This window comes from Ricinus communis, chromosome 4, assembly GCF_019578655.1.
Source record: "Ricinus communis isolate WT05 ecotype wild-type chromosome 4, ASM1957865v1, whole genome shotgun sequence".
In the NCBI taxonomy this organism is placed as follows: domain Eukaryota; kingdom Viridiplantae; phylum Streptophyta; class Magnoliopsida; order Malpighiales; family Euphorbiaceae; genus Ricinus; species Ricinus communis.
The window spans coordinates 21,345,770-21,371,265 of NC_063259.1; the positions used below are offsets into that span (position 1 = coordinate 21,345,770).

Consider the following 25,496-nt stretch of genomic DNA (forward strand, 5'->3'; position numbering starts at 1 on the left):
TAATTGCCACATAAAAATTATTCGGAATTAATGTATGCATGATCATAATTGATCCTTAAGCATTCAATTATTTGATAAGATTGCTGTCCGTCCTTCCACCTTAATTCCTTCACAAATCGCTGCCGGCCTGACATATATTCTGATCATATGTTAGTGTAAGCAATTATTTGCATCACTGCTACTTAGTCCTAACACGGCTTTGAGCAACATGATACTGTAATTAATTATTTCCAGGGGCAAGTCGGCATCCATATATGCATATCCTACACACATATATATATAGGAAGCATTATGTGCATGATTTCTTCACAGCTCAACCTAAAGAAAGAACTTCTTTTTCAGAGCTTTGGCTATTTATTTTTACTTATTCATTGAGATATATATATATATATACAGATATCAAAATGGCTGCTCGCGTTATTTTCTTATTTGGCTTTCTGGCAGTGTCGGTCTCCTTTGTTCTTGCTTCTGATCCGAAGCCACTTCAAGATTTCTGCGTGGCGGATGCTAATGCCGCAGGTATCTTTTATATACTTAGAGAAACTTATTAAGAATTATTTGATATAGCTTGTTAAGTGCTAACTGATAGCTTATTTTACCAATATTGCCAATGTCTATTGGATTCTAAGAGTTCTATCTAGATATAGCATGTCTATTGTGATTGAAATACTAAAAATGGTAGATTGCTGTAATGTTTTTTATGGCAGTATTGGTTAATGGTTTAGCTTGCAAGGATGCCAAGATGGCCCAAGCCAATGATTTCTTCTTCAGTGGACTGCACTTGGCAGGCAATACATCAAATCCAGTTGGGTCTAGGGTAACACCAGTTAACGTTGTTCAAATACCAGGGCTTAACACTCTCGGCATCTCTCTAGCTCGTATTGACTACGCACCATGGGGCATGAACCCACCACATACGCACCCTCGTGCCTCCGAAATCCTGACGGTTGTCGAAGGCAGTCTTGAAGTCGGATTCATAACATCTAACCCTGAAAACAAACTCATCACAAAGGTTTTAAACAAGGGAGATGTGTTCGTGTTCCCTGTCAATCTCATTCACTTTCAGAGAAATGTGGGCCGTGGTAACGCTGTTGCTCTCGCAGCTCTGAGCAGCCAAAATCCTGGTGTCATTACCATTGCCAATGCGGTTTTTGGTTCTACACCTGCTATCTCTAATGACATTCTTGCAAAGGCCTTTCAGTTGGATACTAAAGTGGTTAATTACCTGCAAGCAAAATTCTAGGGCAACAACATAAAATTTATGATGGTGTGACTTCTTCTGTGTTTCATGTGTATGTCTGAGCAGTTAAAAAAATTCAATTGTATTGTTTGAAATTTCCCTTCTTTCTTTCTTTTTTTTTTTGTTTTTGTTTCTTCTTGAATATGTTTGAGTGAATTGATGTAATGATTCTTTTATACCTAAGTAAATGTAATGCATTTCTTTATATTTGATGTAAGCTACCAAATTACCCTTTTCATTTTACAGCCTTGCTCTAATTTATCTTACTATTTATCTTAATTGTTCCAACTGGATTAACCATTTTTTTCCTGTTACTTATTTTATTCATTAACCAATAGGATCAAAAATTTAAATTTTTAATTACATGAACAAAGGGAAAATCCTCATAAGGGTGGAGTATATGATTCATTTATTCAAGGAGAGGGTTATCCTTAACTTTAATTTGTGTGTGTGAAGTACTTATTAGGACAGAAAAAGCAAAAGATGAATCTTCTATCCATTGGAATGGAAAATTAACAATACTCTTAGGCAATAAAATAATTCTTTTATTTTCAACTTTTTTTATATTCAATTTGCAAAAAGATTTCTACAATCCATTACAAAAACTTGAAAAAAATATTTTACTATTAATTATCTGACCATTCCTTATGTATTTATAATATTTTTAACACTAAAAATCAATTTAATAAAATTATTATATATTATTGCGAATAAGAGTTAGGATAAATAATCGTGAAATTTGTAGTATTTTTCGAGCTTTCATACGATAATGCTTTATGAAAAAGAAAAGAAAAAAAATAGAAGAAGAAAGGAAGAGTTTAGAGGTTGGAGAAGACGGCTTTCTGGACACTCGGCAAAGTTCAGAAAAGCGGTGACATGCACGTATATGTATATGCCATTCTATTACTAAATATCACCCCTTCACCACGTGTGTCTTCAACCTCTTCCATTGTTGTATCTAAGACACCTGTATACTGCCCTTCTTCTGTGTCCTTCAAGTTCCTGCACCATATATAAAAGTAGCAACCAGTCTTTAGCCATTGATATACGCTTGAATTTTCTCAGCTACAGTGTATTAATATTTACCCAAAAGGCCAATTTTCTCAGCATGAAGGTAACAATATTATATGTTCATGTTAATGGTCCATTATATACATATTAGATCTAATCCTCAAATCAATATGACTTGCTGAAATCTGCATGTATCAGACAACAATTAGTCTTCCATTCTATATGTGTCATATCTATATATATGTACCTGCAGAGAGAAACATCAATCTTGAGTGATGATGGGATTTCCATTTTACCAAAGGTATATGTACATGTTCATGTTATTGTTATCTGTTTATATATATATGTTCATGGCCACCACGAGAAGTAAGCTTTTAACTATGATTTTACCAAATATCGTATGTGTGAGAGCATTATCCCGCTGCAGAAAACAAGGTACACGCCACTAGAAGAATTATCTAGAGAAGTTCCGGAAGATTTCAAAGTATTTCATCTCTCTTTGCAATGTTAATGGTTGTTTTTATCGGGCAACTAGAATCGACTTTTACAGATGGACCTGAAATTTACAGTTCTAGACCATTCCTGATAGTTTATGTTGCATAATTTCTTTTGAGGAAACTGGAGATGACTCTTCCATTGAAGAAGAAAATGATGCAGTAGAAGAAGAAGAAGAAGAAGAAGAAGAAGAGCCTTCAAGTAAACATACTAGGCACGGTTATCATATGGTTAGAGGGAAAATGGATCATGGAATGGAAGATTACGTAGTAGCAGAAAAGAGAAAAATCAATGGCCATAACTTGGGCCTCTACGCGATTTTTGATGGTCACTCTGGTCGTGATGTTGCTAAGTACTTGCAATCACATCTGTTTGATAACATTTTGAACGAGGTGGGAACAAAACTATAAGTTCCAGTGATATTACTGGTCTTTCGTATATTCAGGAATCTTTCTAACTGGAAGTTTATGTTTTCTTGCTAATCTTACTGCAGCCTAATTTCTGGAAGAACCCAAAAGGTGCAATCAGGAAAGCATATAAGAACACAGATGATGAGATTTTGGATGGAATAGTTGGCTCAAGAGGCGGCTCAACAGCAGTTACTGCAATACTGATAGACCAGGAAAAGCTAATTATTGCCAATGTTGGCGATTCCCGGGCAGTGTTGTGTAGAAATGGAGTGGCAAAGCAGTTATCGGTTGATCATGAGCCCCAAAAGGAGAGAGAACTTGTCGAGAGCAGAGGAGGATTTGTGTCCAAAAAGCCAGGTATCTACCTTAATGATTTCCTCCTTCTCGGAGGTTATAGAAATTATGGAGTACTAATTACATGACTTTTTAGGAAGTGTGCCTCGTGTGGATGGACAGTTGGCCATGACAAGGGCATTTGGAGATGGGAGGCTTAAAGACCATATTACATCTGAACCTAATTTGATAGCTAAAATCATCGACAAGGGTGTTGAGTTCCTTATTCTGGCAAGTGATGGCTTGTGGAAGGTAGACAAGTTTTACTTTGGCAAAGTTGCTAGAGATGTTTTAAGTCATTCTTGGAACTCTGTGGATGGTTTTCCGAATGCTTGGACAGTGCTGACAGATCTATATATGCAGGTGATGTCGAATCAAGAGGCTTATGATTGCATTAGAGACTTGGAAGATGCCCAAGAAGCAGCAGAGAAGCTGATAGCAGAGGCGTTAGTCAGGGGAAGCATGGATGATATATCATGCATAGTTGTGACTTTTGGGTGATTAGTTGGTGCTCTGAAAACCTTGAGCAACTACCTGATAATCTTGTTTTTACTTGTATTTCCTCCAGAGTGTAGATGGATTTTATGATATGAAGAAAAAAGTTTTAATAGTGAACCTTCTGCAATCTATTACATAATTTGTTTTGTTTCCTACCTGTGTATCAATAGATAGCATAAATGGGTTGAAAAGCAACCACCACTAAATAATGGAACACAATCATGTCTTAATGGAACACAATCATGTCTCAATAACGACCTTTTACTTTACAGTGTAGTAAAATGATGAATGATGGAGGTAATATATATAAAAGGGTTGGTTCTACAGGAACTCTCTCCATGTAGCAAAATAAGGTAGAAGAAAATAAGACCTTCTATTAAACAGGCTCAAAAAAAGGACCACTGCAGTTCAAGCACTCGTATTCACAAATACATTACTTCTATACACAGTATTTCTTGAAGATTCAAGTTTATGGGCTATCTGGAGTGAATTGTTGTTTTAAAAACCAGCAGACCCTTGTTTTCCTGGTATGAAAATCCTTCTTGGCATATTTGCTTGGAGTAACAACATCCTGAATCTGTTTAGCAATCTTTAAGATCAAAGTGGTGCTTCATGCTCTAAGGATATAGTTTCTGAACGAGTTCAAGATTCAAGCTCTATGGGCTATCTGGAGTTGGAGTTATGTCCCGGAAAACTTGCAATCTGTTATTTTTCCTCATTAGAGGACCCTTCTTGGCATCGAAACATAAAGAACGCCGCACTGTTGGATTCCTTGGAGAAACAACTGAGCCATCTCTGAGATCAAATGCTTCCAGCTTTTGGCTTATAGTTACTGTAGGACTCTTTGGACAAAGACTTTGATGAACTATGTTTGAATTCAGATTTTCATCAGTACATTCTTCATAATTCCAACTATCAAAATAAGGGCTCAGGTCGTCTTCTTCTTCAGCCATATCTGCCCAGCTCTTACTAGCAGATTTTACTGAGCTGTTCTTTTCAAGACAACTATGTGCAACAGAATCTGTTGATTTCACCTTCCCAGAAACATTCACCGCAGAAGCTTGTTCCGCTCTGCAAATGGAAGTTTCAAATTCTCTTGGCTCATCAACCAACATTATTTGATCTTCTGTTTCAGATATTATCGGGTCACTGATTCCCTTGGCATGCCTTCTCCAGCTTGCTTGCTGCAAGTCATGTTTTAACACGTTATGGGCATAACCATCATATTCACTACAACACCTTAACCTGTGCCCTTCTATCTTAGGTTGAGGAATCTGATTTAGTGCTGCTACTCCTGTGCTCTTCACTTGAGCAACTTCAGTCTCTGGCCTTCTTCTCCAATTTCTCTCAGCAGGAGAAACCAAACTGGATCGGGATTTTAATAATGCAGCTTCTGATTTATAATCAGTTGATTCTTGTAGTTCTCCATCTAGATTCCGGATAGTATGAGCTAACACATTTTCAGACGGTCTCTGAACTGTATCCTCTTCCCATCTAACCTTTCTCTGACCTCCTTCACTGAATCGCCAAGAACCTCTTCTTGGTTGTGTGTATAGCACGGCTGCAGGAGAAGTAAGCATTTTCTTGCATGCAGGACCTAGTTCTTTCCCAGCAGAACCTGTCCAATTTTCCTTCATTTTGCTAGAATAATCAGACCTTTCACCTGGGCTTTCAAAATAACGATCTCTCCTCCTCCAGCCATTATCAACTCCAGAACGTTGAGAAGACCGTGAACTGCCTGTTAGTCCAGATGATATGCATTTTGGACCACTTTCATTGCTTTCAAAGAAATTTCTCTGGCTCTCAGAACCGGTTTCACAATGAGATCCTGTGGTATTCTCTCCATTTTCCCACCTTCTGGAGTCCATGGATCCAGTGATGGCAGGTGATGCCAAAGATCTTTGGTTTTCTCTGTCCTCTTCAACTGGTTTTAACAATGACACTGACTCTAAATCATTCAGCATTTCAACAGCACGCTCGAAGGATTTAGCATAAGATTCATCCATCTCTGTGCTTCCACATGAATCACTTACAGCCTGAAGCAGAGATTTTGCTTCAGGAATTTTGTTCATATGCATCAAGCAAAGTGCCAAGTTGCACTGCTTGTTATAATCTGGCTCCACAGACAGAGCTTTCCTGCAAAATAATGATTTTTATTGAGATAATGAACATCTTTACCTTCAGAAGTGCGTCTATTTCTGAATGCAGACCAATGCTTACCTGTAATGCTGTTCTGCCAAACCATAATCATGATGCTGCAAGTAAGCCCAGGCCAAGTTCCCCAGTATCCTGCATCAATTAAGGTACAACACTAGAACAGCGTCCAGAAACCTATTGTATAAAGAAGACATAAGAAGAATGTTCACCTTGATCTTTCTTGTTCGACTGTTATTTGAACCTTTTTCCCTTGCGATCTTGCAGTCTTTGTCCTCTTTCCACCAAAAGCTAAACCATCATCTATGTTCTTTAGTTTGCGATGCAGCATATCAATTTCTTCTTCAACCCTTCCAGACCTCTGGGAAAACAGAAAATATTGGCAGAAAAAATAAACATTACAAATCAACTGAACCCCAAGAATGCTTCTTTTACATCTCCTTCTGCATATAATAAACTGATGCGTACAACGCCAAATAAATCCTTAACCTAACTGCTGGAGACTCATGAATTGGCTAACATATTGAGTTCCATTCTCAAAGTTCTAATCCTATTAAAAAACCTGAAGTCCTTACCAGTAGCATAGTAGAACATGATAAATATCTGCTGACTCTTTAAGGAAATACCAAAGTTTCAATTTTTCAGAGACTACTAATACAATGAAGTCAAGACCTTAAAAGATGCTAGTAGCTACTAAAAATTTAAGCACATAAAGAAAATGGCAACTTTACCTTGTAGAGTTCAACAAGCACATTGTCTAGAGATTCCTGAGAATCATAAGCGCAGAGATGGCGAAAAGATTTTATTGCTTCAATTGCCTCGTCAGATCGATCCAACTGTTTCATCACCACCGCCATGTCTTTCAAAGCACTATCAACCCGATCACCAGCATTTATAGCAGCCCAGAACAAGGAAATTGCCTTGCTTGGATCCTTGTCTATTAACTGTGATTAAAGATTCAAACATCTAAATAACAGAAACAGTAAAGTCCCAATCCAAAATAAGCAGAAAAATGATAGTCCTAGTTAATTTCAAGAAATTCTGTTAACTAAAAAGATCTTTAACCATTAGAAACCAGAATAGCAAGTTAACTATGAATTTTTGTTTCCCAAGAAAATTACTGTGGACTTAGTATGAGGGGCTATCAGAGACCTAAGTTAGTTGCATTTTATCTTCAATGTTTTCAGTTATTTGCCAAATCCCAATGTTCAAATCATAAACTCTAGAGTCCATCTCTCTTTTTCTTTTTGTTTTCATTCAATTCCTCCCTTAACTTGATTGGGTGCAATTCTTATATAAACTAATTTTTCCTCTCCATGTAAGGTTTAATACACGTCAAGTGCCTAATTAATCAAATAAAATCAGCTTTAAAGGCCAAGAACCTAATAGGCCATGGAGTCTGTAAGAGATCAGATTATCTTGAACAACCCAGAAGGATATTTGAGACATTAACTGACCAGGAAATATAGTGAAACCAAACCCTTGCAAATATCATCAAATATCTAGAAATTAAAACAGATACTAATTAATAGAATTCAAGAACCTGAAAGTCCTAAGGAGCCCGATCATCAAAGTGTGGGATCAGATTGACAAACCAAGAACAACCGATTAAACTATAGCATGTAATCCATCTAAAACAGCATCAATCTTCGTAAGAAAAATCACATTATACTATCTTAAACTACTGAGAAGCAATAGACTTAGAACCCATAAATCAATATAATACTAATCTAGAACCAGAACTTTAAAAATAAAACCAACCCCTAAACACACCAAGAGAAACGAAGATCGAGAAAAAAGAAGAGCCCAAAACAATCAAAGAAAAAGAAAAGAAACCCAATAACCTGAACATGTTTAGCCCTGACATAAGGAGAATCGCCAGAAGGCACTTTATGAACGACATGGAAAAGATCACGTCTGCAATTACTCTTCCTCTCCGACATCGGCATCTCCACCGCCGCAGGAGAATTCTGCGACTTCCATGATGCCGGTGGCGTTGAAAAGAGCCTTGCCGGGAAATTATTCTTATCGTGGTTCGACAACATTATTGATATTATTAGTATTAGTATTAGTTTTGATAATATTTAAAGAAAACCCTTTAACTCAGGTTTTTCAAGAAAGTTATAAAAGAATTGAAAGAGTGAAATGAGAAGACAGAGATGTGATGATTAGGGAGCAAATACAAAGGTTGAAAGAAAGAAAGTGAAACAAGAAGAAGTAGCCGTTTTATAATTACTAGCCGTTGGGCCTTTTACACACGCGCGTGTATCTTCTTATTCGCACGTGCCGTTGCCGCCAATTTTTGTTTTTTTGTTTATACTCTTCCTTACGAAAATTATAAGTATTTTGATTAACTCGTGTATAAATATTTTGTGAGTTTATTAATTAATTATTCAAAATGATCCATTCATTACTTAGTTACTATAATTATTATATAAAAAGAAATTTTCAAATAAAAAAATATAAAACTATAATTTTGTAATTTATAAAAAAAGATCTCAGGATATTTTATATTGCTCTAAATTACTAAATCAAAAAATATAATTTACGAATGAAATAGCAGAGATTATAACGATTAGATATTTATCTTAAATGATTTTAATTTCAACCTAATATTTTTATTATTTTACTAATTAATTGATAATAAATAGTAATATATAAAAAAAATTAATAATCTGTTTTCTTGTAGAGAAATAAAAATAAAATCCTAATTATTATTCGGTAAGAGAGAGTGAAATAAATGAAAAATAAATAAAAAAATCCTAATATCTCTCTCCTATATTTTCCAAATTAAAAAATAAATATAGCAAATACATATACAATTAATTTATTACCATAATATCAGAGCAGACGGGGATTTTCAGAAACACGAAGCAAAAGTTTGAATAGTAAATATAATCTTAACTTTCCAAATTTTGGACCATTTCTTTTAAAGGTGTGCCTTTTTGAAAACAATTCCATAAATTATGGATCAAGATTTTGAATCAGTCTCATTGGCCAAGCTGGAATCCTCTGGTCAACATCCTAAAATGAACCAGGAGAAATATATTCATTGGACTAGAATGTCAATTTTTCTCCTAGATTTGGACTCAATAGGTAATTAGTATAAATTTTAATGGCCTATTCTACCTAATGAAAGATTTAATCCATAAAAAAGAAATCAATTGCTTCTTCAACTTCATATTATGTTTTAAAAAACTGAGTTGGAGCATAATTATTCAATTTTACATAATTTAATTTTAATGTCTCATAAAAATAATTAAGATTTTATAAATTTCATGTTATATACAACTCTGTTTTAAAAAATATTAACATGTTTTGATTTAATATTAATTGTTGTAATATATTTATAAGAATTAATTAAGATGATCAAAATTAAATAATATTATAATAAAAACATTTGAAATAAGTTTTGACATATTATACTAGTATCCTCATTATATTAAGATTCAGATTGAGTATGAAATTGAAATTATTAAATTATTATTTTTATTACAAACTCAGATTATTTATAGTAATTTCTCTTATAATTAATATATTTGATAGATTAAAATATTATTAAATATCATAAACTACTTATTAAGTTCATGAAGACTAAAAACTAAAATATAGTATAAGACTAACGCCTTCAAACTAAATCACATATATAAGCATAAAATCAATAGGTTTTATATAAAATTCAAAATTTATTATAAAAATATAAGAGAACAAGTGGCTGCCATAAAAAAATCATGTTGTAAACCAATTTCAAGATGATTATACTTTATTTTTAATAGATAATATATTTTTTACTTTTATTTTCTTTTTTGATAGCTTCTAAAATTTCAAATTTACTATCAATTGTAAGGATTAAAAATATTTTTGGTTGAAATTTATTAATAAATTTATTTTATTTGTAAATAACTTTCTATATTTTATGTGTTAAGTAATAACTATAGAATTACTTCAAATGAAATAAATATTATATTTAAAATAAATTACAGTTAGAAAAAAATTATAGAAAGATTATAAATTACATTTTAATTTTATGAGTTTTATTGGCTTATCAATAAAAAATTATTTAGAAATTTTATCTATTTTACTAAAATTTACTTTAATTATAATAATGTCTATCGATTTAATGAATTAGAATTCTAAATTAATTTTCTTTCAATTTCAATTAGACACATAAAATTTTGATTTGTAAATAAATTATATAGAATTTTATGAAATCACTTTGACCAAATATAATGTAATAAAAAAAAGATATATAAATGATTGGTTTTTTTATTTCAAATTTTCTTTCTAATAATTAATACTTACAAAAAAATAAAATTTTATTAATTATTGAAAAATTATTATTAATTACATGTTGAACAGAGTTAATTTCTTAAAATTTTATTAATTAATAGAAGTATTAATTTATCAATAATTTAATATAAAAGATAGACTGCATTGTTAAAAAAAACTGCACTCTAATAAAACATAATCATACATGAAAAAATTTAGTAATATTATTTAATTTAAAATTTAAAATTATTAATTATTTTATTAAATAATTATAATAAATTAGATTAAAATTAAATAATTTTATTCTAATTCATTTGATATCAGTTTGATATAGAACATTTAATATGAAGTTCAAGAATCAAATTAAACTTGTATTGATTATATTGTGAGATTAGACTGAATTGACTATTGATTATATTGTGGGATTAGACTGAATTGACTATTTTTGACGAGTTGCTGAAAAATTTACTAGAAAATTAAAATTTGAACTAATTACCTAATTTTTAGCAAAAATTAACTAGAAAATTAAAATTTAAACTAATTACCAATTGACTCCAAATTCAGGGGGCAAATTGGCACTTAGCCATTTTCATTCTCCAAAATTGTTTTCCTATCTCAAAATTTTGTGCAAGTATCAGTCTAGCCTATTGCTGCAATAAACTATAGTACAAATGTAGCAATTGTGCCTCACAAAAAGCTCAAGTGTTGACTATTTATCAAGGAGGATCTGATGTATCAAATCTGTTCCACTCCCATACAACTTTGCAATTATTTTCAGACTTATTATTCTCTGAAAGATCATCTTCTTGAGGTAGGATCTCCCTCGTAAAGACGGCAATCTGAGAGGCAAACCCTGGTTCCACATCTGCAGAACCACCAACTCCACTGAACTCAACATTATAATTGTGTTGTCTGGCTAATTCAGTTGCCCAGCTATTGAACTGCTCTCTAGTCCACTCAAATCTGTGATCATGGTTGCGAAATTTACAAGATTGCGACTCCGTCTTCTCATCTGGATCTTCTTCTTGGTTTGTGAGACTAGATCTTTGGAGAATCACATTATATTCGTAGTTCGGAGTAGAGACGATAAGAATCTTGGGATGAAAATAACCAAGTGCAACATTGCCAAACAGACAGGCTTGCTCCTCCTCCATATGCTCAATTACCTATAATTTTCAAAAGCATCAAAAGCAGAAATGAGCAACTAAGAGGAAAAGAAAACCAGTTTTTATTATCCATAGATACTAAAGTGCAATATACAAGACTGTCATGGCTGATTATAAATTCTTCAAATAATTCAAAAATAGTGCCACTATGATTAGAGCAAACACTATGTAGAACATTTAGCAAGGTCGCTGGATTTGGATTGACCATTGGTTAAAGATGGAAGTCTCAAAATCTTCAGGAAGTCAGTCAATTTTCCAGAGACAGCAATCAGTGCACACCAAGAATGCAAAACTGGAAGAGCAACAAATATAAACCAAAAGCCCTTGCATTATCTTCATATCATGGAACTAAGTGCATATGCAACCCATCGACACCTTTTCTTTTCTGTTAAACAATTACTTTGCCAAGTTTGAAGCATGCCCCTGCAGAGGATCATCAATTCTGGCCTTCTATTGTCATGTCTTTAATGATTCAAGGTCTTCTCTACTCATGCTTCAGAGGCACTTCCATTTTATAATTTTCCTTTCTTAGTCGAGTATTACATTATTTGGCAACTATCACATCCACATCTGTTGTGGAAAAACAAAAGCATGTGCCCTATTTATGCAAAACAAACTCATGCATGCTTATTCTACACCGAGTTATCATGCCAACACACTTGTCTGTCTTGATTATTCACTAGCACAAAATCATGATTCTAAAATATGCATCAATGTCAATGAAATACAAATGATTTTGGATAATGGATTCAAGTTTCATGGTTACAAAAGAGAGATTAAACGGCAACGCTCGGTAATATGAAAGTTGATAAAAGCATTGGCCAATTATAATTTATAATCATATAACAGAAATGAAAGATAAATACAATACCTCTAGGCAAGTGCCTATATCAAATCCACATAATCGAGAGTCAAAATCTATGATGGAACCGCCATAAAGAACAGCAGATTTGATGCCTGAATCTGAATTCGTGCTGCTTAGTTTTGTATGAAGTATCTGCATAAATAACAGTGTATCAATGGCTTATAACTTGAGTGTACAGCACCGAAACATTTTAGAGGAGAAAACAGTAAATCTATATCTTGATGTGTTTACATGAAAAACAGTTTATACCCTCCAAAATGAAAAGCTACAAGAGAAAAACATATAAATGAAATCCCTATTATGTATCATTTTCATGGCCAAGGAAGAAAGAACTTTCCTTTCTGGCAGACACCCTCAACATATACTACATCTACACAGTTCAATATCAAACCAATAAGATGTTGAAATGAACTTATTGACATCTGATGCACAAATCTTCCAGCATAGCATACAGGAAAGGTTTCTATAACAAGAAACCGTGTCCCAATAGAGTCAACTAAAAATTATTACACTAACATAGCATGCCAGGTTCTGGGTACACCAAATGGTTCTTTTAGAAGTGATTACAACAGAAGTAATGATATTCTAATTAATAGTAACCAAATTGTCCAAGTATGAAACCTGGTAACGATTCAGACCTTCGCAGCACGGCTTAAACTCTTCTGTGATATGTCTACACCGACAACTTTTTCCAAAGAAGTTGAGTAATCTAATAAAGAATCCAATAAACTTCCAGAGCCACACCCAAAGTCGACCTGGAGAAAGAACAAACAGACAGAAGAGAGAGAGGAAAGAAAGATGGCAAAGCAGAAAGAGTAGAAGAAGAAAGGAGATCAAAATTAGAAACTTAATTTCTAATATTAACACATGTAAGTAGAAGATGTCAAATGTCAGATGCACACCAAAGTAGTAGCACAAGATTTTTTTATATGCTGCAGGGCATATTCTACCCGTTGCTTGGAAAGAGGGGGGCTAAAAAGAGCCTGCTCCATTCTTTCTTCTGGGGGTTCTGTTACACTCAACAAGGTTGTGGAGTATTCCAAGCAGCAAGCTTCTGCCAAAATACAATGATCTGTTTGTTAGATCTAAGAACCAAGAGACTAAATAAATATATGATGTAATGAATGAAGCATTTTAATCTTCTAGAAGGTCATCTAAAGTTGAACCACAACAGAAAATTCCAGAGAATAGAAGCAGTGCCCTTGTTGTATGGTGGGATAAGAGTGGTGGGTTTTGTTTGAATTGTCATGTTTATAAATGGTGGAAAAGCGCAGCGTTGCTCTTTTCAATTTCTCTGAAAAAGTATATTTAGAAAGAGAGTGAAGAGAAGGGAAAGAGCAGGATTGTTGTCCAGTTGGATGCTAAGTAGGAATTTAGGTTTTCAGATTATATTATGTAGAAAATACCATTAACAATTTTGTCTAACTGTTAACACAAGGACTGAGTAGGTACAAAAATAAAAGTACAGGGACCTCTTAAGACGCAATTGATGGATGGGGACTAACTGAAATAAATACTAAAAGTAGAAGGACCAAAATATGCGTTTTGCCAAAAAAATAGGACAGGTATAGAAACTATTCTATTAATGAGTTTGATGATATTAAGGGTAGGGAAGAATTGTGAATTTTACTCCAGATTAGCAAAGTACTAAAAAGCTTAATTCAAGCATCAGGTCTTTTCAGTTCGCAAAGCTACATCAATCCAAATAATAAATATTGAAAATGAGGTTTTGAGTTAAATGCTATGAAAATACTTCAAAGACCCTTAAAAGAACAAAATAATGATGCTTAACCTACTAGCTGAATGTGTAAAATGTAATGGAATGCCTGTTATGACCACTAACATTACATAACAGCCAATATAAGTTTTTACAGCAGCAATCCATAAAATCTTGTCTCCATGTGCCACTGGTCCTTTTCTTTTTGGTCATCAGAATGTCAAATCATAAACAAACTACAAAGTAAGGGTAATAAGCCTTTATCCACTAGGGTGAGTCGTTGGGGATGTAACTGGTCATTTAACTATGAAGAGCTAATCATCCATTTTATAATTCCTAGTAATATGTTCGTTATCATACACAAAGGAAAATACCTGCAACTTATTGAAAGGGAAAAAAAGAAGATAAAAGAGCCTCTAATCCCACACAAAAAGTAGCAAGCAACACTCTGACTCTCCATATCTGAGATACCTAATAGATATTTAAGTGAGCATCTTTCTTATTAATTTATCAAAATGTTTAGCAAAACCAACCCATCAATCTCCATTAACTAACACTGAGTATTATTTTAAATCATTGTTCCAGACATCCAATAAAACAGTTTATCTATCTTCCAACATAAACAAATAATCGACATAAAGATGGCACAACTTACTTGATGATAATGATGAAACAATCTTCTCGTGGTCATTAGCTGCAGCTAAGATAAATTCATGAGGGGGCAAGTCCATACTGAAAAAAGCAGACTGACCAACTGACATCTGTGCCAGAACTGTTTCAAGAGGAGAAATCACAGCCCCAGTCCCCATCTCAAACTCAAACTCAGCATTGCTCTCAAGAAGTTCTTTCGTGTGTTTGCCTTCTGACACCAAAGATACAAAGTAACTTATGCATAATAAAGATCCATTTGATGGACAGACTCCAGAATCTGAGCCCTCTATGTTGAAAGAGAAAACATTTTGTCCTAGGGAAGCATACGGCACATTCACACTTATTGCTTCTGGCAATGTGCCTTCTTGTTTCCCCTCATGCTGAAGAGTATGAACAGATGGACATAATGAAAACTCCTTAAAGAAATTTTCAGGACAAAATTGGATGTCCAAAACACTTGCGGAATGGTTTAGCTTTTCCACGGGCATTCCAGGGTCCTTAAAATATCCATTCAACCATGAGAGAATTTTCAAAGAAGCATTATGGACTGAATCATTCTGCTTCTTATATATTTCCTTAGGTGAACATTCGATGATCAAATCCCGACATTTGGAAGTAATTTTTACTTTGCATCTAAAAACACTTCTAGATTCCAGTGACTCTAAATCATCAGTAGCAGTGCCTGTTCCATTTGAATACGCTTGCTTCTGTTCAACAGGCTCTGCAACATTCACCGGCTTTTGTGGTCTTGACGAACTTGATGCTTTTAAAGGTAGACTTACAGAGGAGAAAACAGGTTCAGATAGTCGGTGCTGCCGGCAGAACGAGCATAATATTTCCCTAGGGAAGGAACCTCTCCAGTTTGATTTTGTGGTAAATACTGAAGGCAATTCTGCAGTAAGTATTGCTTCTCTGGACAACTTGTAATTACCACTTGGCATCTTGCTTATAAACATCCTATATAAGCCCAGCAAAATATGATTATGGAAGATTACAGATTCACTATGATGAAATACATCATACAACTTGCGACAGCATCACACAAGAGATGCAGCCTCAAGAGAGAACTTTAATGATGTGAACATGTGCAATTGAGCTTTGTTAGAGATATAAGACTATTCTAAGAGGCTCACCTAACAACTTAAACTTTTGGGTGAAATGGTTCTTTAACATGGTATCAAAACGTCTATATCGAGAGGTCTAAAGTTTGATCCTTGGGTACCCTCATGTTATTAATTAAATATTTCTACAAAATGTGGTCAATGGACATTTGGGTGCGGGGATTTGGTTAGAGATATAAAACTATTCTCAGACTTCACCTAACAATTTAATATTTGGGGTGAAATGATCCTTTGACAAGCTTAATAAAAAAATAGTTCCAGACACCAAACTTACATGCCATCACAGCAGTCTCCAAAGATCTTTTGAGAGAGTGAAAATACACACACTAGGGGAAGCGCACTAGCAGGGGGGCGTGTAGTACTGAGTCGAGCCAACTTGTAAGCTACTTGGTATCGAGTAAGAAAATACTCGAGATTAACTCGATGTTTATCAAGTCGAGCTAGAACTCCATAATACTTGCCTCAACAAACTCACAAGCTTAATCGAGTTTTTATTGTTTTACTATTTTACCCTTTATATAGTTAACATATGTAATTAGTATCCTAAGTTACTTAAATTTGAGATTGTAAAAAGCTTCTTTTTGTGTAATCAAGTTGAGCTCAAGTCTACAGCGTATATCATCAAGTGAAGCTCGAGCTCAAAAGATGAGACCGATCAAGTTCTAGTCGAGTTTCAAGCTTCAAGTTTTTGGACTGAATCAGCCTCAAGCTTGGCATCGTTTTGACTCGACTCAGCTCGATTACACCCTTAACATGCACATGCACATGCACATACACTCTCCAAACCTCTCAAGAGGTCTCAAAATCAACAGACCTCCAAATCATCTAAATCTTAAACAATAGACCACATCATAACAAATTCAATAGCAAATCAATGTATTAAACCTTCCAAGAGAAATTAAGCAGGCTTCGGAAAAGCATGAAAAACAGTTTTTACCAAAACAAAATAACAAAATATATGACAATGAATTTACATGAGCTAAACAGAATTACTCTTTCCAAATAGTTATTCTTCGACTCCAACAATAAAACATGAACCGACCAATATCCTAAAGCAAGACACTAAAGACCTGAATCAATCCTAAGGTCCAAGCAGCACCATAGAGAGAATATAAATGAAAAAATGATGGCAAACCAAGGTACTTAAAATAGATGACATCAGAAGAGACCTGTAATATGATGGCATGGATAAATCTTCATGGAAAAGATCTTTAGATCTCCATGTGTAGCCGATCGATGCCATAATTGCATCACCATATATAACTTGACTGCAGATGTAACTTGCCCTTGGGTTAAGAGATCCTTCAAATTGACATTCCAAATTTACAAGATTTTCTGACAGACTTAAACCAGATGATTCAGGAGCAACAAAGTATACTCGAGTGTCAGAAGAAGCTTTACCAATAGTCCTGTTAAAGAATATATGTAAAATAGTTCAAAAAACAGAAGACAGTAAGAGTCTACTGTAAATGAATAATACTTCTTACAGCAGTCCATATTACAACATGCCCCTACCTGGAAAGCAGCACCTTATTGGCATCTGCCACACCAAGTTTTTGTGCTATAGCATCCAGGTAATACCCAGCTGATGATACAGTAAGACTCACTGGCTGAACAAGCTTATCTAGAGATGATGGAATATATACAGCTTCAACACTTATGGTATCTGGATTGTCAGAGTTTATGATATCTAATGCCTCTATGATCTCTGGAGAGTATGAATGTTGTTTCTGAATTGAAAGCTGCCCCTTGGTGGTAACAACAGACCCAGCCAATCTTGTAGCTGCCGTCATGACAAATGACACAGCCAAGAAAGGATTTGCTTCCGCCTTAGGGTTAAGTAATTTACATAGATTACTTAGTTTTGCATCACAGACAGCTACAACAGATGCTGGTATAAAACCACAGAGGTCATCATCTCTCCGCAAAGCTGCTCTAAGGTGGCCACTCAGGGGGTGAAGAGACTGGAGGAACTTTACAAATTGCAGAAAACAAAGGACGAGGTCAGATTGACATAAAGTACTCATATAACAGAAAAGAGAATGCTGCCATGCAAAACCCAAGTATCCAAATAAATTACAAAATATGTGTACATAATTTGAACAGTCTATGTTAGAAGAAATAATATATAGCTAGAAGAAAGTGGCAATTGAGACTTGTACATCTTTTAAGTAAGGTATATATTTTTGTTTCTTGGTTATAAGTTTTTTAAGGAAAAAGAAAAAGAAAATCGCTTTCATGAATGGAAGAAAACAAGTTGTTCATAATTCATGTCCATACCAGATACCTACCTCATCGGAGAAAAGATATGTCATACGTTCAATTAAAGCATCCCATGGTTCCTTCTCAGTTGGATTATCAGCTGCAGGATTGATGCCTAGCTGCACCAAAAACAAATAAATAAAATGAAAAAAATAGAGATGAAGGAAAAACAATCCACATCTTTCTTTAGGTAAATCACTTAAACTTCTGCACAACCAAGAAAAAAAGGAAAAAAAAAAAGGACTCAAATTAATAAATAAATATTTCATATATCCTGGAATCAGAAAGAAGAAGGAAAAAAGAAAGTGTATATTGACCACTCCGAAGAACTACAAGAGTAAAGCTGAAGTTGAATGGCTAAATTAGGATTTGGAATTCTGTGATTGGGCCTCCCAATACACATGAGCTTGCCACATTAAGAATTGAAACTTGATTTCAGAATAAATTAAAAAATTATATTAAAAAAAAAAAAGCAAAGCAAATACAATAGAAGTTTAGATGGTTCTAACAAAATTAATTTCAAACACATGTAAATGGTGTCTAGAAGTGAGTGTGTGACTTCCCTCATTACTGAATACAAGAGAAAGAATATTAAAATGATAAACTTCAGTGATGGACATGTTATTATGTCAAATTTGTATCTGATATTTAATATTGACATTGATAGATATGTTAACATCTCAAACATAAGGCAGCAGATGCAAGCAGCAGCTGGCAATAATCTAAGGAAAGAAAGCTAAAGCCTACCTTTTCTAAAGCCATCTCAGCAGCGCACTGCTCAGCGTCTTTCTTCTTTTTAAAGGTGCCTGACACAACAAAAATTTCAGGAAGTTCTAAGCTGCAGCGATAAAGAGAGGGGCCCTTCTGTGGGATTGCCAATCCTGGACATCCATTTTGAATAGACTCCTGCACTTCCTCTACTTTATAGCATGCTCTGTTACCAAATTTTTTATATATAATAGCTTTAGGCGTAAGATTTGTCTTTCTCGCAGTGGCTACTGCGCATCCTCTGGCTTCCATCAGCTACCTCGCTGCGTGCTTGTAAATAAATTCAAGATTGAGCAAAATGCTAACCTATCATCTGGATAGACTGAGAGTCAAATCCAACTCGATTATATTCATAAGTCATTAAGGGAAATGGATGATTATAATTTAAAAAATGATATGATGATAGTGCAACACATAACCTTCACTCCATAGAACATGATCTATCCTTATATTTGTATAGATGCAGATTACTTAATAGCAGAGGTAAACATTTAAAGATTAGAAGTTGTAATGCGTGCCTAAACTTGGGCAGCAACACATGAGCGTGTTATACTAGTTCAAACTGAATCTATGACCATGAGAACAAGACCACAATATTGATAATATTCATCTATACTAATATGCCACTCTTCAATGAAATTACTTAAAACATATGAAACATAATTCCAATATGATGAATTACAAAATCCATTGTAATTCGTCCTACTAGTTTATTTTACTTATTCTCCTGATACTAGTTCTCTATTGAAAACTTCCTTAGGTTCTTAAATTTCATCATATGGGTGTTATAGTGATATATTTCATATTAAAAAATTGAAACAAACCTGTGTCCATAATTATAATACCAAATTCAAACACGTTGAGCTATAGCACTTATTAGAGTGAGAGATCCAAAAATTAAAATTAACCAAATTTAATCGCCATGAAAAGAAAAAACAAAAGTAAGAAGCTTATTTTAGCTAATCAATGTAAAATGAAATAAAAAAGGAATGGATTAAGAAATTAAATTAAATTATTTCAAACACTATAGAACAAGAAACAACACCAATTTCAACAACCAAAAGAAAAATGCCAAGGTCACTAATTAACAAGACAAGAAGCCAACTTTTCATCTCCAGAACCTTTTCCTTTCAATGTATAACAAACCATTCCTGTATATCTCTCTTGGTACGTAACAGAAAGTAGCAAACTGTTCAAGCTAAAGAGAAGCAATGAGGCAAATAAAAATGGAATGGACAAAGATCACAAATTGAGATTTCAAAAAACAGAAACTGAATAGATTTCAAAACCCAAAAGAAAACAACATCTATCTAATCTCAAAATGACCTTTCCAAGAGAGATTTCAAGAATTGAGAAGAACCCACATGCAAAGTTCAAAACTTTAGCACTAAAAACTTCCAAAGAAGACCAAAGGATGATAATTGAAAGACAGTAAAGAGATAAAGAGAGAGATGAAAGTACCTATATGACTGGGTAATGTGCGTTTTATTTTAGCTTTTAAAGTTTCCAGTAACACACTAATTGTATGAACTGATTAGTGTTTGGCTTTGGGAGAGAGAAGAGGAGGAGGAGGGAAATATGCTCTTTATACTAAATTATTAGGAATGTTGGGAAATAAGTAAATTGAGTTTTTCTTTAGGAGATATAAGATTTTGGGGGGAAAAACTTCTTTTGGGTACTTCCATTGAAAGTTAAAGTCATAAAACTTCTTAGCTAAGTATATCTGAATTCCATTCTTATGAAAATGATAAAATAAAATAAAGGCATAAGGTAAAAAAAACCCTTGAACTGATTGTGGATGTACAATTAAACCCCTGTTTTTCAAAATGATTCAATATCACCCTTTAACTTTTTTAAAAGTACAAATAAATCCAAATCCATAACAGAATTAACTCTTTTGTTAAAGATGGGACCACTTAAAACATAAATCAATCATATTATAAATGAGACTCCTTTTTAGTTTTTTAAATAAAATTAAAATAAATATTAAATTAAATTAATTAAAATCTAAACCTTTTATTTTCTACTTTAAGAAAAAAATTTGTATCCAATCATCATCGCCCCGGTTTAAAACCAATCATCACCACCATTAACATTTCCTCCACTAATATTATTGTCAAAATACATAACCACCAACTATAACACATATAGTTTTTCTTTTCATCGTTATTCATTCAAACTAACTATAAAAAACCAAATAATTTATGTTTCATTTTCATTTCTTCTTTCTAAAACTGAAATTACCACATATATTTATCCAATCACTCTATCATCTTCTCCATCATACACCTACTGACCATGGCTGGAGGCGACGAACGTCAGACAAATGAAGAAAAGTGATTTGTGTTGAATGCCATAATTATTTAATCTTCCTTTTTTTTTCCTTTTGGTGGGTCTAATCTAATTTAGTAGAGGCTATTATTTTTAAGAGGGAAGATGGAGGTTATGGTGGCAGTGATGATGAATATTGGTTTAATAGAGGTTAGAGGTTTGATAGATTCGATAAATGCAACAATAATAGTCAAGGTGAGTTTTAAGTTCGACTAGGAGGCGATGGAGGTAAGGTGGTAGTGGAAGGGCGATGGTGGAGGCAGCAGTGGTGGTAAAGGTGGCTTTAGGTTTGACCAAGTGGTGATGGAGGCAAGATGGTGGTGGAGGCAGCAATGTAATGGTATTAGTAACTATTGGGTATATCTTTTATTTGTATGGTACTGGCTTTAAATTTTATTGGGCTCTACTACTAACAGAGAAGTTAACTATATTATTGATTTAGGCATATTTCTTTTAATAAATTAAAGGGTGACATTGAGTCATTTTAAAAAATAGGGGTTTAATTATACATCCCCAATTAGTTCAAGGGTTTTTTTTTTACCTTATGCCTAAAATAAAAGACTTAACAGAAAATTGAAAAACAAAAGAAATTCCTGGATTTAAATTGAATTTGCACATTTTATTAATTTTTCAACACTCAATATAATAAGGGTGATGCATTCTCATAATTTTATGGATTAATTTTCTAATATATATATATATATATATATATATATATATTAGAAAATTAATGTGTATATATATATTAGAAAATTAATGTGTTCTAAAGTGTATTTCAGAAGTTTTAAAAAATATTTAAAAAAACTTATTCATTGTTTTTTATTTAGTTAATGTTATATTTGAAAAATCCGACATTATTAGAATTCTACTCTTTCAATATAAAAAAAATGTTCCATTAAAAATATACTAAAATGTTAGAATATTATAAAAATCAACTCGATTTTTGCACTTTTCTAATTAATGAAAATCTCAGGATTTTATGAAATAGTTGTTCCATTTCTTAATATATAGGCAATTTGGATAAATAGTGTCATTGGGACCAATTTTTTACCTACTATTTAATTAGTATTAGTATTTTAATTTTTATTTAATTTAAAATATTTAAAACTTTCATAATTTATTTTTTTGATATAAATATCAACGACAACTTATTTCACTCAAAATTGGTCTATTTTTAAATGTGTGTATTATAAAAAAAAATTGAAGTAAAAATTATCTATTTAGTAAAGTAAGTTATTAGTAAATTAATATTATTTATTTAATAAATAAATTAAAAATATTTTATTTTTAATAATCACGTCAGTAAAAATAGATTAAAAAAAGTATTAAATGTCATAAATTGAAATAGAAAAAAGAAAGTATGGATATAAAAACATAAATTTAAAATATTAGTACCAATGTTTAAATCTAAATGTCTGATATTAATGAGGCAATTCACCCAGAAAAGTTTTGTAGCATAAAAACGGGATTTGAATTATTTTCTTAAGAAAATTGAAACATTTACTGATTAGATCTAAATTGAAGCATCATCTTACTAATCCATAATAGAAGTTGAAAGGTTAGATGAATAGTTAATTAAGAAAATTTACTTCTTTGATATGGATAAATAATAAATTTATTATTAATTAATTAATTTATTCTTTTAAGAGTTAATTAATAAATTCCTAGAAAGCCAACTTCATCTCTCATTAGATAATTAATAATTTTATTCATTAAATAATTAATAAAAAATTTAAAAAATTATATATTATTAAATATTAGAGAAAATATATAAAAAAATTGATAATAATTGACATGTCATTTTTCTTAAACTTATTTACATAGTTAAAATTTATATGTTTAGTTGAAATAAAGGTATAAAATTCTAATTCATTAAATTAATGAAAATTATTATATAACTAAATTAGATTTTTAAAAAAATATATAAATTTTTTAAATAATTTCCACATTAATAAGCTAATAAGTATCGTAATATTAAAATATGACTTTTAACATTACCATTTTATCTAATTTTATCTCTCATTTTTCTACCATGTCTTCTATTTGTAACTAGTTTTGATGCCAGCACATAGCACAGGTTAGTATATTAATATATTATTATTTGAAAAAATTAATATTTTAATATATATTTTTTAAAATAATCATACTTATAAAGATATATAAAATCTCAATTGCATAATAATACTTCTAAAATGTCAATTTTAAATGACATTTATAAAAGTTATTAAAAACTCTATCACGAAATTTATAATTAAAAAGATTATTTCTATCCATTTGAGAAAAATAATATATGTTTCAAGGAAGGATTGTAAGGTTAGAAATAATATACATTGTGTCCACTCTCATCTTTGAAAAAGATTCATGAAAAGCTCTTATATATGTAATTAATAAAATTAAAAATCAAGTGAAACAATTGCAATTCTTTAAAAGTTAATAAATAAAATGAAATATGGAAAAACAATTTATATAGTTCATAATACGTCCGACAACAGAGTTTAGAAGTTCAAAACTAGTAGAAAATGAACGACAACATGTCTTTTTGCTTTAATTCTTTTAACATGTCGTTTCATATAATAATACATTCCATATTTCAAAAATAAAAATATTTGATTAAATTATTAATAAAATTAGCTATAAGGTCAAAAATAAAATTGAATAATACTATAAAAAAAAAAACAAGAGAAATGTCCTAATAGAGAAATATCAAATGACTCTGGCCATGTCCCTTATTAATTCTTTCCTTGATTCTATAACATAAACTTTTTTGACAAAATTGGTCATGTTGGTTCTATTTCTATCTGCAAGTATAACAATTGTAATAATTATATATAATTAAAGAAAATAAATAATAATTAGTGACTATTCAATTATCAAGAGAGGCTACTAATTTATTTTTAATTAAATATACATGAAATTTAGGAATTTTTAGTTTAATAATATAAAAATTATTTATTAATATAATTAATAGATGAGATTGAAAGGTTAAATAGTTTAAATAAACTTATTAGCATTTAGTTTAGTAAAAAATTAGAAATAGAAGAAGGAGAATAAGAGAAGAAGAAGAAGAATATTGAAAAAAATAAGAGAGAATTTAATTCTAAGAAGTTAATCTATAACATTTTAAAGAAAATGTAAAAAAGAAAAATCATAGGTTAATAAAAATCAGGAGAGAGAAATTACTAAAATTAAATATGAATAATTTTATATTATATAAATATTAAAAAAATACTAAAAAGGATGTATTATATTAGAAGAATTAAAAATTCTAATGAAATTAAAAAGTTAGAATATATTGAATAACAATAACCTTAAAAGACTTTATAAAAATTAAAAGGTTTTCAAAATATAATTTTTATAAAATTTGTATAAATAAATCAATATTTAAAAAGCCATTAACTTTTATTGAGATATTTATATACTTTATATTAGTTAAATATATACAAAATCTTAAGAGTTTTTCTTCATTTTCTCTCAATCAATTGAAGTTATATTTTCAAATTCATTTTTCTTCTTCTTAAAATATCTTGTAACCTTACCATACTTTTCATCTTAAAAAGAAATAAGGGAAACAAATCTGGAAGTTCAAATTAGTTACTACCAATTTTATTTTGAATTTATAAATAAAATACTTAATTTAATTTTAAGATAGGCCCTAATTAAAAAAGTTTCCAAGAAGAATTTAATAGTAATTTTTAAATCAATTTGATATCTATTTAAGACATAGAAAATATTTAATAATTGATAGTTATAAGTATTAAATGATTATTATAGAAGAATTTGTAACTTAATGATATGATTTAAATCATTGAATATGTAATTAAAAAAATAACTATATTTTATGATATCTATTAACTTATTTTAAATGCCTTTTGTAATAGGTTAATTCACCAAAATGCAAGAAGATATCTTAAAATTCATAGAAAATTTGGAAAGAAGAGAGAGAAAACAAGTTAAACACCTTACTTTCATATATAAATAGATTGTAATTTATTTTAAACACTATTTATTTTATTTCAAATAAATTTTAAAATTATCATTTAAAACATAAAATAAATAAAAATTATATATAAATAAAATAAATTTTAATTATACATAGTGTTTTATTGTTTTTAATGCTTATAATTGGTGTAAATTTGATATTTTAAATCTTGTCAAATATAAAAAACTAAAGTGAGAATTTTATATTATCTATTAAGAAAGAAATG

At 31.5% G+C, this 25,496-nt stretch overlaps 4 protein-coding genes across 14 annotated transcripts; 2 read left to right on the plus strand and 2 right to left on the minus strand.

The window, feature by feature from the left end:
• Positions 1–298: 298 nt before the first annotated feature.
• LOC8265511 (putative germin-like protein 2-1) lies at positions 299–2,552 on the plus strand. Of its 2 annotated transcripts, XR_007215559.1 has the most exons (3): positions 299–519; positions 708–2,354; positions 2,505–2,552. XR_007215559.1 is itself a non-coding variant. In XM_002523132.2 (2 exons), the coding sequence occupies exons 1-2, from the start codon at positions 405–407 to the stop codon at positions 1,241–1,243; spliced, it is 651 nt and encodes a 216-aa protein (XP_002523178.1). In that variant the 5' UTR covers positions 299–404; the 3' UTR covers positions 1,244–2,552. The 2 variants fall into 2 exon arrangements, 1 of the variants encoding a protein (XP_002523178.1); XM_002523132.2 differs by having other exon boundaries at positions 708–2,552.
• On the plus strand, positions 2,219–4,104 carry LOC8265512 (probable protein phosphatase 2C 28). 6 transcript variants are annotated; one of them, XM_015721778.2, is made up of 7 exons: positions 2,219–2,354; positions 2,505–2,552; positions 2,679–2,735; positions 2,866–3,138; positions 3,240–3,513; positions 3,587–3,741; positions 3,853–4,104. In XM_015721778.2, the coding sequence occupies exons 1-7, from the start codon at positions 2,349–2,351 to the stop codon at positions 3,988–3,990; spliced, it is 951 nt and encodes a 316-aa protein (XP_015577264.2). In that variant the 5' UTR covers positions 2,219–2,348; the 3' UTR covers positions 3,991–4,104. The 6 variants fall into 6 exon arrangements, with proteins under 6 accessions (XP_015577264.2, XP_048229030.1, XP_015577266.2 ...); XM_048373073.1 differs by lacking the exon at positions 2,679–2,735; XM_015721780.2 differs by lacking the exon at positions 2,505–2,552 and having other exon boundaries at positions 2,222–2,354.
• Positions 3,998–8,309, minus strand: LOC8265513. The gene is made up of 5 exons (XM_048373070.1): positions 7,986–8,309; positions 6,873–7,085; positions 6,354–6,502; positions 6,208–6,276; positions 3,998–6,123 (listed from the first exon to the last, which is right to left on the minus strand). The coding sequence occupies exons 1-5, from the start codon at positions 8,184–8,186 to the stop codon at positions 4,644–4,646; spliced, it is 2,112 nt and encodes a 703-aa protein (XP_048229027.1). The 5' UTR covers positions 8,187–8,309; the 3' UTR covers positions 3,998–4,643.
• A 2,660-nt stretch (positions 8,310–10,969) lies between these two features.
• Positions 10,970–20,655, minus strand: LOC8265514 (small RNA 2'-O-methyltransferase). Of its 5 annotated transcripts, none has more exons than XM_048373253.1 (10): positions 20,422–20,654; positions 18,940–19,223; positions 18,222–18,311; positions 17,446–17,903; positions 17,100–17,339; positions 14,814–15,766; positions 13,344–13,495; positions 13,080–13,196; positions 12,448–12,573; positions 10,970–11,576 (listed from the first exon to the last, which is right to left on the minus strand). In XM_048373253.1, exons 2-10 carry the CDS (start codon positions 19,210–19,212, stop codon positions 11,127–11,129), a joined length of 2,859 nt encoding a protein of 952 aa, XP_048229210.1. In that variant the 5' UTR covers positions 19,213–19,223; positions 20,422–20,654; the 3' UTR covers positions 10,970–11,126. The 5 variants fall into 5 exon arrangements, with proteins under 5 accessions (XP_048229210.1, XP_048229209.1, XP_048229208.1 ...); XM_048373252.1 differs by having other exon boundaries at positions 18,940–19,273; XM_048373251.1 differs by having other exon boundaries at positions 18,940–19,282.
• Between the last annotated feature and the right edge of the window lie 4,841 nt (positions 20,656–25,496).